The sequence below is a fragment of the Panthera uncia genome, chromosome F2 (genome assembly GCF_023721935.1).
Source record: "Panthera uncia isolate 11264 chromosome F2, Puncia_PCG_1.0, whole genome shotgun sequence".
NCBI classification, from domain to species: Eukaryota; Metazoa; Chordata; class Mammalia; order Carnivora; family Felidae; genus Panthera; species Panthera uncia.
This window is the reverse complement of record NC_064812.1, coordinates 65,980,004-65,992,297: the sequence shown is the minus strand read 5'-3', so window position 1 is coordinate 65,992,297 and position 12,294 is coordinate 65,980,004. Positions and strand designations below refer to the sequence as shown.

Below are 12,294 nucleotides of genomic sequence, written 5' to 3'. Positions count from 1 at the left end.
CTTGTGGGGAAATCCTGGTTCTGGCTGCTCACTAAAAGGAACAAATTATTCATCTATCTATTAATTACTTTATACATTCATTAATTCAGTAGGTATTTATTGTCTCCCACATGCCAGGTACTAAATCCTTAGGTAGGAGGGATTAAAAGATGACTAACATATAGTTACAGCCTTCAAAACTCTCACAGTCTAATGTGACACAGACCTGTAAACAGATAAATGTCCTAAGGTGTCAACAACAACAACAGAACCATTGGACAAATTTCTGTGGAGTACAACTGGGGCACAAAGGAGGCAGTAATTGTTCTAGAGTGGGGGGATCAGGAAAGATGTCAGAGAGAGGATCTTTGAGATGAATCTTAAACTCAGAGTTGGCATTTGTTAGATGGCTGAGGAATGGAAGGAGCCCTCTGGGAAGATGAATCCACAAGGAGAGCAAAGCTATGGAAGGTATGGCAGGAATAGGGCTGTGCTAATTAGGGAAAGGTTTGAAGCCAGATGACCATTAATAAGGAGTTCCAGTCTTTCCTGAGAGGCAGGAAAGTTGCTGCATAGGTTCAAGAGAAATGTATTTCAGTAAGTTCCAACAACAATGTGCAGAGGAGAACAGGAGGCAAGAGTGGAGGCAGGGAGGCTAGTTAGGAGGCTACTGATGTGGTAAAGGCAGAGATAAGGAGATCTTTCTAAAGTCCTTACCAGTCAGGAGAGAGACAAGGGAGAGGGTGTAAGAGATCTTAAAGAGACTCTGGCAAGACTTAGTGACTAAGGGAAATGAGGAGGTGTGAGGGAGAGCTATCAATAGCTTATCTTTGGTGAGAATGACTCAATCCCCTTGGTTAGCTCATTTGACCTGTAGAGGTTGTCTGTTTGTTGTTTTGTTTGTTCTCCTCTTAATAATGATCACCATAGCTTATGAATAAAGAAGAAAGTATCACACCTCATTACTGTGGCTACAAGTCACTTCCTGTGAACTTGTTAGGCAAAACTTTATAAGGAATTTGTTTCCAAGGCAACTAAAAAGCTAGTTCTTGCATGGAATAAGGATGTGGGTGAATATGTGGTCCTCAGGGGGAACTGCAACATCTTCAGGTCTCTGAAGATACATGGATGCACACTTAATGTCTGGTTTCTCCCACACGCCACCATTCCTCACCCCTATTTTGGTTTGTCTCTGTTTCCCCTAGACCCTGTTTGTCATCATTGGACTCTTTACTGGCTGTTATTTTTGCTGCTGCCTGTGCTGCTGTTGCAACTGCTGCTGTGGACGCTGCCGGCCCAAATCATCAGTGGCAGAAGAGGACTTTTATGTGTCCCCAGAGGATCTTGAGGAGCAGATCAAGACCGACATGGAAAAAGGTGGAGTAAGATGACAGCAGAGCTAGTGGGTGTCCCTTCACAGGCCTGACCAAGCACAAGGTCCCTGGTGATGGTTATGACTAAAGTGAGAGAGATCCAACAACCCAATGAGGGGAATCCCACAGATTGTCAGCTTTTGGTACCTCTTTTGGGTGAGGATAAAGGAACAGTTACCTTTTGTGGCCACAGAGAAAAGCAGAACCTGACACCATTAGAAATAAATCACAAAATATGCTGATCACAAAGCAAAGCCAGTACAATTCATGATGTTGTTACAAGAGTGTTCAGGGAGGTTCAGGGAGGTTTGGGTGGGAATACCCAGAGATATGAGAACCAAGCCTGTTAACAAAGATCTCTATTCAAATAGAAGAAAATGGACATCAATAACCCTGGACTTTTTTCTTTTCTAATTACTTGGTAATGAGTTTTGGGTAGAGCTGGGGAAGGGTGATCTTTCTTCCCTGGAAATGAAGCTTCCTTCCAAATCCACATATTCAGAGCTAGCCTCAACCAGCATCAAGAGAAGACTGAGGGATTTTCCTACAACCTGTGACCCCTTCCTATGGGGAACACTGGGTGGCTAGTCTGGCAAATAGGTGGGTTACTGTAACAATTTTTTGTTATTGCCCTTAGAGACAAACTGTGGGCCCATGGTGAAATACAATTACCATTGTCTTTTGCCTCATTTGGAATATAAAAGGACAATTAATCTTTTATTGAGGACATACATACCAAAAGGAACAAATAAGCAGCACTACTCAAAAATGGGTTAAACAGAAATGTATAAATGTAAACTCCAGTGACCTTACATAACTTGCTTAGGAATGATGATCCCATCTGCGTTTGTAAGGGAGATAAACTGTTTTAAGATCTCATTAGCTGGCTCTGTTGTCTATAGGATCTCCCATAACATCCATCAATCCAGTACAGTACTCTATCATTGTCAGAGGATAGGAAGGGACGTGAGATAGGAGAGTATTGTCATCATCATCCACTGTGTCAACCTTATCTTAACTTTTCCTGTGTAGTGCAGAAACCAAAACTAGGTGAATTGAACCCAGATATCCCAAATCCACTGATATACACTTCTCTGAAAAGCCTCAAAATCTTTTCTATTTTAAATTAGATAAAAGCTCTACCAGGTCATTTCAGCAGACCTCCTTTGCAGAAGATTTCTTTTCTGGAACAGAAATTTACACTCAGTGCCAAATTCCACCCAGGTTTCCTTCCTGCAGGGTGACTAGTGATAAATCTGTGTGCCTCTCACTGTTCTTAGTTCTGACTCCCCAGAGCTACCAATTCCATTGCAGAGGTCATATTTTAGACTAAGTCTGATTGTGTTACAAAGAATCCTTAAGCAAAAGGACAAGCTTTATTCTATGGCTAAATATTTAAAAGCTCTACGCAGAGTTGATCCAGGTTTTATAGGGCCTGACACACTATTTGGGCAGTCCTCTTAAGAAAAAAAAAGCACAAAATTACAAATACAAAATTAGATCTGAAAGTGAATATTTATTTGGAATGAGAAAATGAAATCACAACAAATTTAAAAGTTTAAAAACTGAAAATATCATGTATCAGAAAATCTAGAAAAATAGCAAATAGTTTAACTGCCTGACACACCTCTACAGTACTTTCTCCTTATGTTTTCGGGATGCATTCATTATTCTTTGACTGCCTCTTCATTTAATAATAATTTTGGAATGTCGTTTTCTGTAGGAAGAGTAGAAAACTAATTGTTTTTCCTCTAGCATGTTTGATCAAAGTTTGTTTTCTCTCATTGGTAGAGTAGAAAAATTTCTTTTGGTTTTACAACGCACTAATAATAATGTCTAAATTTTTAGGGATTGCTTTAAATTTGGGAAGACTAATCTAGTCTATTTCATATATAAGTTATAAGATTTGGAAGAATTTTTCACAGACCACTTTCTAAGTCTGCACGTTTCCAACTTTGTTGCCTCTACATCACCTAATACTTCCAGCATCAGAGCCCCCTGGGCACATTCATATAGTGTGACATCACCTGTGGCATGGATCTTCATGTCTCCTCAGCAAGTGAACTGGCATAGGGAGCTATAGTATTCCTCGAGCCATTCCCATGCCTGTATGGCTAGCAATAAGTAACTATAAACAGAGTTGCTGCAAACCACAAAAACATATCCCTCTAAGTCCAAATGAAACTTATCACTTAACTCTATTTCCTCTTAACTGAATCCCTCAAAACATCCATAGCCCCTCTGTTGCCACTCATTAAGAAGAAAAGTATGATGGAGGGAAAGTCAAAGTGAAAAAAGACAGTGTTTTTGCTAATTATGATTAAAATATCTTACTTTTGCAAATCTACAAAAATATAAGCACATTGCTAGGGCCCCAAAAGGCCCTTAGAAAGATTTGCACAGATAGAGGTCCATGAAGCTAAAACTCATTAACCATCCAGTAAATTTACCACTGCTCTTCAATCTAACATTTCATTATGAAAATCTATGCCTTATTTGTAGCTAGCTGCACTAGTTAATTTCAGATTTTTATTCACTAATTCAGAGACTTTATGTTTACAGATAAAATAAACATTAAGACTTGTAAAGATGAAAAAGCAGATTCCATGAGAAGACTCTGCTTTCTGGACTATGATCCAATAAACATAATGTGGTATCTTCTGTTCTGCAAAAGAAGGGGGCCCATTTAAAGTTGTTAAAGAAAATATTCTTGAAAGGTGCTACTAATCATGCAGATATCAAGCTACTCATGAAAAATGATAGGCAGCATACATCAATATTTGAGTCCATTAGAAGGCACTGGTGAGATATTAGCACTTCAAGATTTTTTTTCAGTGATTCTGAAATTAAATGAAACATGGCAAACATTTTCTCACTTGGGGAATTATTACCTTATATTGAATCTAATCATAAAATCCTAGGATTTTAAAGGTGGAAGAAATCTGAGTAGTCAACCCTTACCTTTCCACAATTTTTTATCAGACTGCTGCCTAACCTCATTTGAAAGCTGCCAATGGTGAGGAGGTTTGGGACTTTGTATGAAAGTGAGAGATACTCAAAAATTCAACAACCACAGAAGGATTATAGAGTCAAAAGCAAGTTTATACCAACCTTCTGGCACCAGCTCTCCAAGAATAACAACATTAAAAAAATTTTTTGTGTAAATATTTATGGGTTTTGTTTTGCAAAACTCTTATCCTGGCTACATATTTTTTGCTGCTTCTTTGCATAGCAAAAATTTTGATGAAAAATTTATCAGATTTTTAAGTGGATTATGATTTTAATGTCATGTCTAAGAACTTTGAGCCTAACCTTATGTCATAAAGATTTTCTTCAATGTTCTCTTCCCCTCTTTTAAAGTTTATTTATTTTGAGAGAGAGAGGGAGCATGCACACACAGGAAAGGAGAAGAAAGAGAGGGAGAGAGAGAGAATCCCAAGCAAGCTCCTCAGGTTCCACACTGTCAGCGTAGAGCCTAATATGGGGCCTGAACCCACGAACCCATGAGATCATGACCTGAGCCAAAATCAAGAGTCAGATGCTCACCTGACTGAGCCATCCAGACACCCCTCCAGTGTTTTCTAAAAGTGTCATAGTTTTATGTCTAACATTTAGATCTGTGACCCATTTTAAGTTCATTTTTGTTTACGGTGTAGACTTAGGTCAACTTTGGTGGGCTTTTTTGGCACATGGAGTTTAATTGTTCTAACGCTATTTGTTGAAAAGATTATCCTTTCTCCATTGAATTATCTTCATCCCTTTGTTAAAAATCAAGTGACTATATTTCTATGGGTCTATTTATTGACTCTATTCTGTTCCATTGATCTATATCTATCCCTTCACCAATAACACACACATCTTGCTTTCTGCAACTTTAAAGTAAGTCTTAAAATCAGCTAGTGTGATTCCTCTAACTTTATTGTTTTTCAAAATTGTTTTGGTGATTCTAGTTTGGTTTCCTTTCTGTATAAATTTTAGTATCAGGTTGTCTAAATCTACAGAAAAATACCAATTTTTAAAATTAAAATTGCATGAAATTTGTATATTAGTTTGGGAAAAATTGAGATCTTTACTATGTTGAATCTTCTAATTCAACAACATGGGATGTGTCTCTACTTATTTAGGTCTCATTTGATTTCTTTTATGAGTGTTCTGTAGTTTTCAGAATACAGAGATGGAATATGTTTTGTTAAATGGATACCTAACTATTTCATTTTGGGGAGAGCTATTGTAAATGGCACTGGCTTTTAATCTGGGTTTCCGGATTAAATACTTAAATACTTGTTCATCACAAGTATTTACAATTATTTTTGTGTACTGACTTTGTATCCTGTGTTCCTGTTAAGCTCACTCATTAATTTGTATTGATATGTGTGAATTCTTTGGGATTCTCTATGATGTCAATTATGTCCTCTGCAAATAGAAATAGTCTTATTTCTTCCATTCCAATCCACATGCTTTTTATTTATTTTTCTTGCTTTGTTGCACTGGCTAGAATTCCAACACTTGGTTTATTACTCTGCTGTCACCATCTTCAAATTCTTAGCTTTAAAAAAATTTTTTTTAATGTTTATTCATTTTTGAGACAGAGAAAGACAGACAGAGCATGGATGGGAGGAGGGGGGTAAGAGAGAGGGAGACAGGATCTGAAGCAGGCTCTAGGCCCTGAGCTATTAACACAAATAGCACTGTGAGATCACTACCTGAGCTGAAGTTGGACACTTAACCAGCTGAGCCACCCAGGTGCCTCACTTCAAATTCTTAGCTTTTGAATCAGGTATAACACATTTTTTCATTGTGCACTGTGTTTTGCTAATTATGCAGCCAGTACTGATAAAACATTTCTCTGAGTGGACTATAAATCCACATTTCAAGCTTGATACTCATTGGCAAGTAATAGAACAAAATGCCTGTGGAGCATAATACCCTACTTTCAGGGAAGAGTGAAGCTAATTGAGATGATACAGTGGGATGGGGAGAAGCAGGTGGAGCAAGGGTTTTATATTAATTATCAATGTAAATGCTATGCTACAGATTATACTGTACTTAGAGATTTGACCAGTATATGAATATTACAAATGAAAATGTATTTTTCATATTTGAGTATTAATTTTCAAAGAAGTATGGCTAACATATCTTATATTATTCTAAGTGCAATTCTCAGAAATGCCAAGGTAAAAACTATAATAAAACTAATACGAGATTATCTTCTCTCCAGATTAAAAGTTATAGCTCCTTAATACTTTATTGCCTCCTTATGCCTAATTAGACTAATAAAGAAGAAAGAAGCTAACTAGAGAAATACATTTGTGATTTGAATTCAGTGAATAAACACCTCAAACTTCTCTTTTAAGGACACGTTATAGAACACTAGATATTTCTTAATTTATGAAAATCCAAATTTAAAATATCAAACTTTTTTAGCCAGCTGACTCATTAAAAAACATTACAGATGTTTTTCACTTGACTTGAGATAGTTAATATTCTAGTTTTATATTTAAAGTCTACAATTTTTCTTGGATATTTTTTATTATGTACATATTACAAACATACCTACTCCTTGACACTGGCTAAAGCCTAAGATACGTTTTGATGCTGTAAATGGTACCAGTTTCTATTTGGGAGTAGTGGTACAGGGTGGGATTTGGTAGCAGAGAGGAAAGATTAGCTTTAGTTATTATGTCTCTTTCAACTATGTGAGAAGGTATAATCCAGTTTCTACACTTAAGAAAGGGGGAAATTCCAGTGGACTCTTCAATATTCACAGGAAACTACAGAATTTATAAACAGATATCCATCTCTTTTCAAAATAAAAATATACTCCCAGTGGGATCCTAGGAACACAGAGAAATTCTATTATTCTTATGAATCAATTGGGATAAAACAGAAGAGAGAAAGTATCTGGGGGGAGCCCATCGCCCCCTCTTTTTCATCTTGGAAAATTTGAAACTTGAAAGGTAAAGGTAATAAATACCAGGTGATTTCCCTTCCTTTCAAATGTTCACAAATTCGAAGTTCCACTTTGTGAATTTTTGAGTGGTATACTTAAAACAATCTCATTTAGACCCAGTATATTCCTCTGTTAGCTGAAGACCACAATGAAATCAGAATACTACTGCTAGCTAAGAGAACTCTGTAGACCATCTTCAGATACCCTGTTTCCTGGAACTCTGCGTGCGTGCGTGCGTGTGTGTGTGTGTGTGTGTGTGTGAGAACCAGTTATCTCTAAACACCCTGGTAAAACAATCCAAGATTACAACAGCTAAATTCAGTGTTGGTTTTTTTTCCCCCAAACTGAAGGCAATGGACTGAAAACTCCCAGTTAAACCCTAAAGATTTTTTTCATGCAATCACGATTTCCCCATTTTTTGGAAGGAGAGGGAATAAGATATCTAAGGAGAAGATTTTATAGAGTTGACCTTGGTTCTAAACATGTGATATTCAGTGATAGAAAAATCTATTGATTGCTTAACTGTTCTTGTTACTCACCTGGATAAAACCCAAATAAATTCACAGCCACTGTGCTGAAGAGGCCATATGGCTTGTAATTAGACTCCTGCTCTCAGCCAAGATATTGAGACATTTATTACATTTGCTCTATAACATTCATCACACTTTGTTGCTCAGGTAAAGGGCATCAAGGAAGAGATTAAATTCACCTTCTCTCTTTTCACCAACCCCCACTCAATCTCCCTCCTACCTTCTTCCCCCCAACCAAAAGGGACCCATTCTAAAACTAATTCAAAGAAAAAAAAAATTCTTGCAACTAACTAATCCAAAGTCCTTTACTTCTTCTTTATATAAATACACCAAGTAAGCATCATCAAGGTTCCGGGCCAGGGGACCAGGACAAGTGAGTCAGCTCAGAATGCTGACCCAAAAGAAACTCAAAGTGGATCCAAAGTTTCTTCAATTTTTGGCTGCCAAGGTTCAGTGAACAAACAAACAGTGTAAAAACCTGTTTACTAGACAGGTTTATTAAGATAGTTTTCCCACAGCAAACATTTATTGAGCACTTAATATTTGTTAGACACTGTGGTAGGAGCTAGAAAAAGAAAATACATGGACTGGGCTATCTTGGATTTTACAATTTAGCAGAGGAGATGGGAGACAAATTGAAATAATGACACAAAAGAACTAGCTAATTTACAAGTATAAGCACACCAAAGAAGAGGCACAGGGGCTGTGATAATAAACACTAGGAGGCCTGACTTGTGAGACAATGTAACAAGGAACAGAAACAAGAGCATAAATGGGAACCAGTTATCCCTGGCAAACCAAACCAAAGGATGCAGGTAAAGCTAGCTTCCCTGAGGAAGTGACATTTAAAGCTGAAGACATAAAGAAGGAGAAGTTGAGGTGTAGATTATGAGGATGGATAACCCTAGAAGGGATGAATCTTGATACCAACAAAGCGTTTGGCACAGTATCTCCCTACACCCCGTAGATAAGATGGCAAATAATGTTCTCCATGCCAGACACAGCAGTTAAAATCATATTGGGCTGTTCTACTGAACAGTTTTATCAAGGAATTGAGTAAAACAGTAGTTGTACAGAGATCACAGTTGCAAATAACCCCAAAATGGGAGTTGTTCAGATAAGGGCTCATCCCATCAAAGTATGATAGAGAGAAAGCAGCTAGAATCTTAGACATTTTGCTAGAGAAGAGCAAGAGCCATAAAATTTAACTAGATAAAGGGGGAAAGGAGTTAAGAGAAACCCAGGAGGTTCTGAGAAGGAAAGGACAAAAAGTAGAGGAGAGGTGGAATTTTATTCAGCCATAAAAAGAATGAAATACTGACACGTGCTACAATGTAGATGAACCTGTAAACATTATGCTAAGTGGAAGAAACCAGACACCAAAGGACAAATATTGCATGATACATTTATATTAAATAACCAGAACAGACAAGTCCATTGAGGCAGAAAACTGATGGTTGTCAGGGCCTGGGGAAGGGAGAAACAGGGAGCAACTGCCTAATAGGTACTGGGTTTCCTTTGGGGGAAATGTCTTATAACTAGATAGAAGTGGTGAATTATACTAAATTGTTTGCTTTTTTTTTTTTTTAACCTTTATTTATTTTTGAGACAGAGAGAGACAGAGCATGAATGGGGGAGGGTCAGAGAGAGGGAGATACAGAATCTGAAACAGGCTCCAGGCTCCGAGCTGTCAGCACAGAGCCCGACGCGGGGCTCAAACTCACGGACCGCGAGATCATGACCTGAGCCGAAGTCGGATGCTTAACCGACTGAGCCACCCAGGCGCCCCTAAATTGTTTGCTTTAAAATGACTAATTTTATGTGAATCTTACCTCAATTAAACAAATACACAGGGGTACCTGGGTGGTTCAGTCGGTTAAGCGTCTGACTCTTGGTTTCAGCTCAGGTCATGTTCTCATGATTCATGAGTTCAAGTCCTGTATCAGGCTCTCTGCTAATAGTATGGAGCCTGCCTGGGATTCTCGCTTTCTCTCTCCTTCTCTCTCAAAAATAAATAAACTTAAAAAAAACAAACAAACATAGAGGAGAAGGGTAGAACAAAATTTGATTAGAGAAAGAAATTAAATACCCTTCCTACAGAGAAGGAGAAGGTTCTTTGTTCTCTGCAAATTCACCCATGGCAGGGAGTGGAAGATGCCACAGGCCTAACCAACTCACAAAGTAAGGGAAAATGAGAAAGTGGATTATTAGCCTTTTATGCCAACTACTTTGAGAGCAGATACTATTATGGCTACAACCAAGGGCTTTGGAGTCAGACAATTCCATTTCAAGCCCTAAATATAGGTTATTGGTTGAGGTGTTGGGGGTAATTCACTTAATTCCTTAATCTGTTATTGTTTTTATTAAATACTAAATACATACAAATATTATGACCTGACTTTATACCTTTTATAAAAATAATATGCCACTACCTTTTCAGTTCCTATTGACTTTTCCCTCTGCTATCTTAAATCCTTTGTAAGCATTTTTTTTCCTTCAGTTTTATTGAGATATTTGATGTACAGCATTGTTTAAAGTATACAATGACCTGACTTATACATATATTTATGAAATGATTACCACAATATGTTTAGATAACATCCATCATCTCATTTGGATACAAAAAGAAAAAAGAAAAAAAGGTTTTCCCTGTGATGAGAGCTTTTATGATTTACTCTCTTGGCAACCTTCAAATATACCATATAGCAGTGTTAACTACAGTCATCATGTTGTATATCACATCCCCAGAAATTATTCATCTTATAACTACAAGTTTGTACCTTTTAACTACCCTCACCTCTGGTAACCACAAATCCAATCTCCAATAAATTTTATAATCTACATATAAGTGCAATTATACAGTATTTGTCTTTATCGGACTTACTTCACTTAGTTTAAAGTACTCACATTCTATCTATGTTGTTACAAATGGCAGAATTTCTTTCTTTTTATGGCAGAATAATATTCTATCACACACACACTTTTTCTTTATCCATTCAAACATCAATGGACACTTAGGTTGTCTCCATCCATGTCCTGGCTATTATAATGTAATAATTTCCTTAATATTCTTTTTAGCATTACAAATAAAGAAATTTGCATTCCTAATCCATATATTGCTTGCTTTTGCATATTTCTGAACTTTAAGTGAATGGGCTTATATTCAACAATTATCCTCCAACTTGCTTTTTTTTTTTCAAAACTCAACATCCTATTTCTTTTTCTTTTTAAAATTTTTTAATGTTTATTTCTGAGACAGAGACAGACAGAGCATGAGTGGGGGAGAGGCAGAGAGAGAGGGAGACACAGAATCAGAAGCAGGCTCCAGGCTCTGGGCTGTCAGCACAGAGTCCAACGCGGGGCTCGAACTCACAAACCATGAGATCATGACCTGAGCTGAAGTCGATTGCTCAACCAACTGAGCCACCCAGGCGCCCCTCAACATACTATTTCTAAGATCCATTCACATTATGACTGCCTTTCATTCATTTTCACTGTTGTATAGTATTCTTCTGTGAGACCATCCCATAAATTTATTTACCCATTCTACTGCTAACAGATATTTGGGTAGTTTCCACTTTTTTGTCCATTAAAAACAATGCTTCTATGAATGTTCTTATACATATCTTCTGGTGCATAAGTGCTAACAGCAAATACCTTAGTCAAAGTGTTTGTACATCTATACTTTATTACATAATGCCACATTGTTCTGCAAAACTATTGCACTAATTTCCATTACTACTAAAAGTTAATGAGAGTTCCTATTGCTCCACACCCTTGTCAACACTTGATATCACCAGACTAATTGTGTGCCAATCTGGTGGGTGGGAAATGGTATGCCATTGTGGTTCTAATTTTTATCTCTTTTCTTATGTTGTTAATTTGAGTTTTTCCTTCTATGAAATGCCTATTCAAATCTTCTGCAGGTTTTCATTATATCATGTACTTTTTTCTAACTGATATTTTTATATCTGGGTATTAACTCATCATGTTTGTTTAAAATGTATTCTCTGTTTATGTCTTGGTGTTTTTTCACTCTATGGTATCTTTTGATACACCAAGACAATGTAATAAAATGTCAATTGTTGTCTTTATCTTTGGTGATTTTTGTATTTTAAGAAATCTTTCCTATCCCAAGGATATAAAGGGGTTCTTCTATGTGGTCCTTTCAAAGTTTATAGTTTTGCTCTTCACATTTACATGTTTAATCATCTGGACTGATTTTTATATGTCATATGATGTATGGTTCCAGTTTCAAGTTTTACATATAGAAAAAAATTGTCAGAGCACAGTGATTTCTAGTCTTGGTTTCAGAATACACTAAGTTTCAATAGATATATGGAGGACTTTCTGGTCTTTCTATTCTGGTTCACTGCTCATTTTGTCTATCTGTATGCAACACCAGGCCCATTTATAAAATTCCTGGTACTGTTTAGGCAAGTCTTCCCACTCTGTTTTTCAG

General features: G+C 37.0%; 1 protein-coding gene across 6 annotated transcripts in view; it reads left to right on the top strand.

Annotated features, from left to right (window-relative positions):
• The window catches only part of DNAJC5B (DnaJ heat shock protein family (Hsp40) member C5 beta), a 98,317-nt gene that overhangs the window by 72,266 nt on the left and 13,757 nt on the right, over window positions 1-12,294 (top strand). For all 6 annotated transcript variants that reach the window (XR_007458497.1, XR_007458496.1, XR_007458495.1 and 3 more), the window contains one exon: window positions 1,185-1,356. Coding sequence is in view for 3 of the 6 variants with exons in the window: in XM_049633329.1 (XP_049489286.1) it covers window positions 1,185-1,356 (172 nt within the window). In the remaining 3 variants the exon portion in view is untranslated. The remainder of the gene's footprint in view (window positions 1-1,184; window positions 1,357-12,294) is intronic.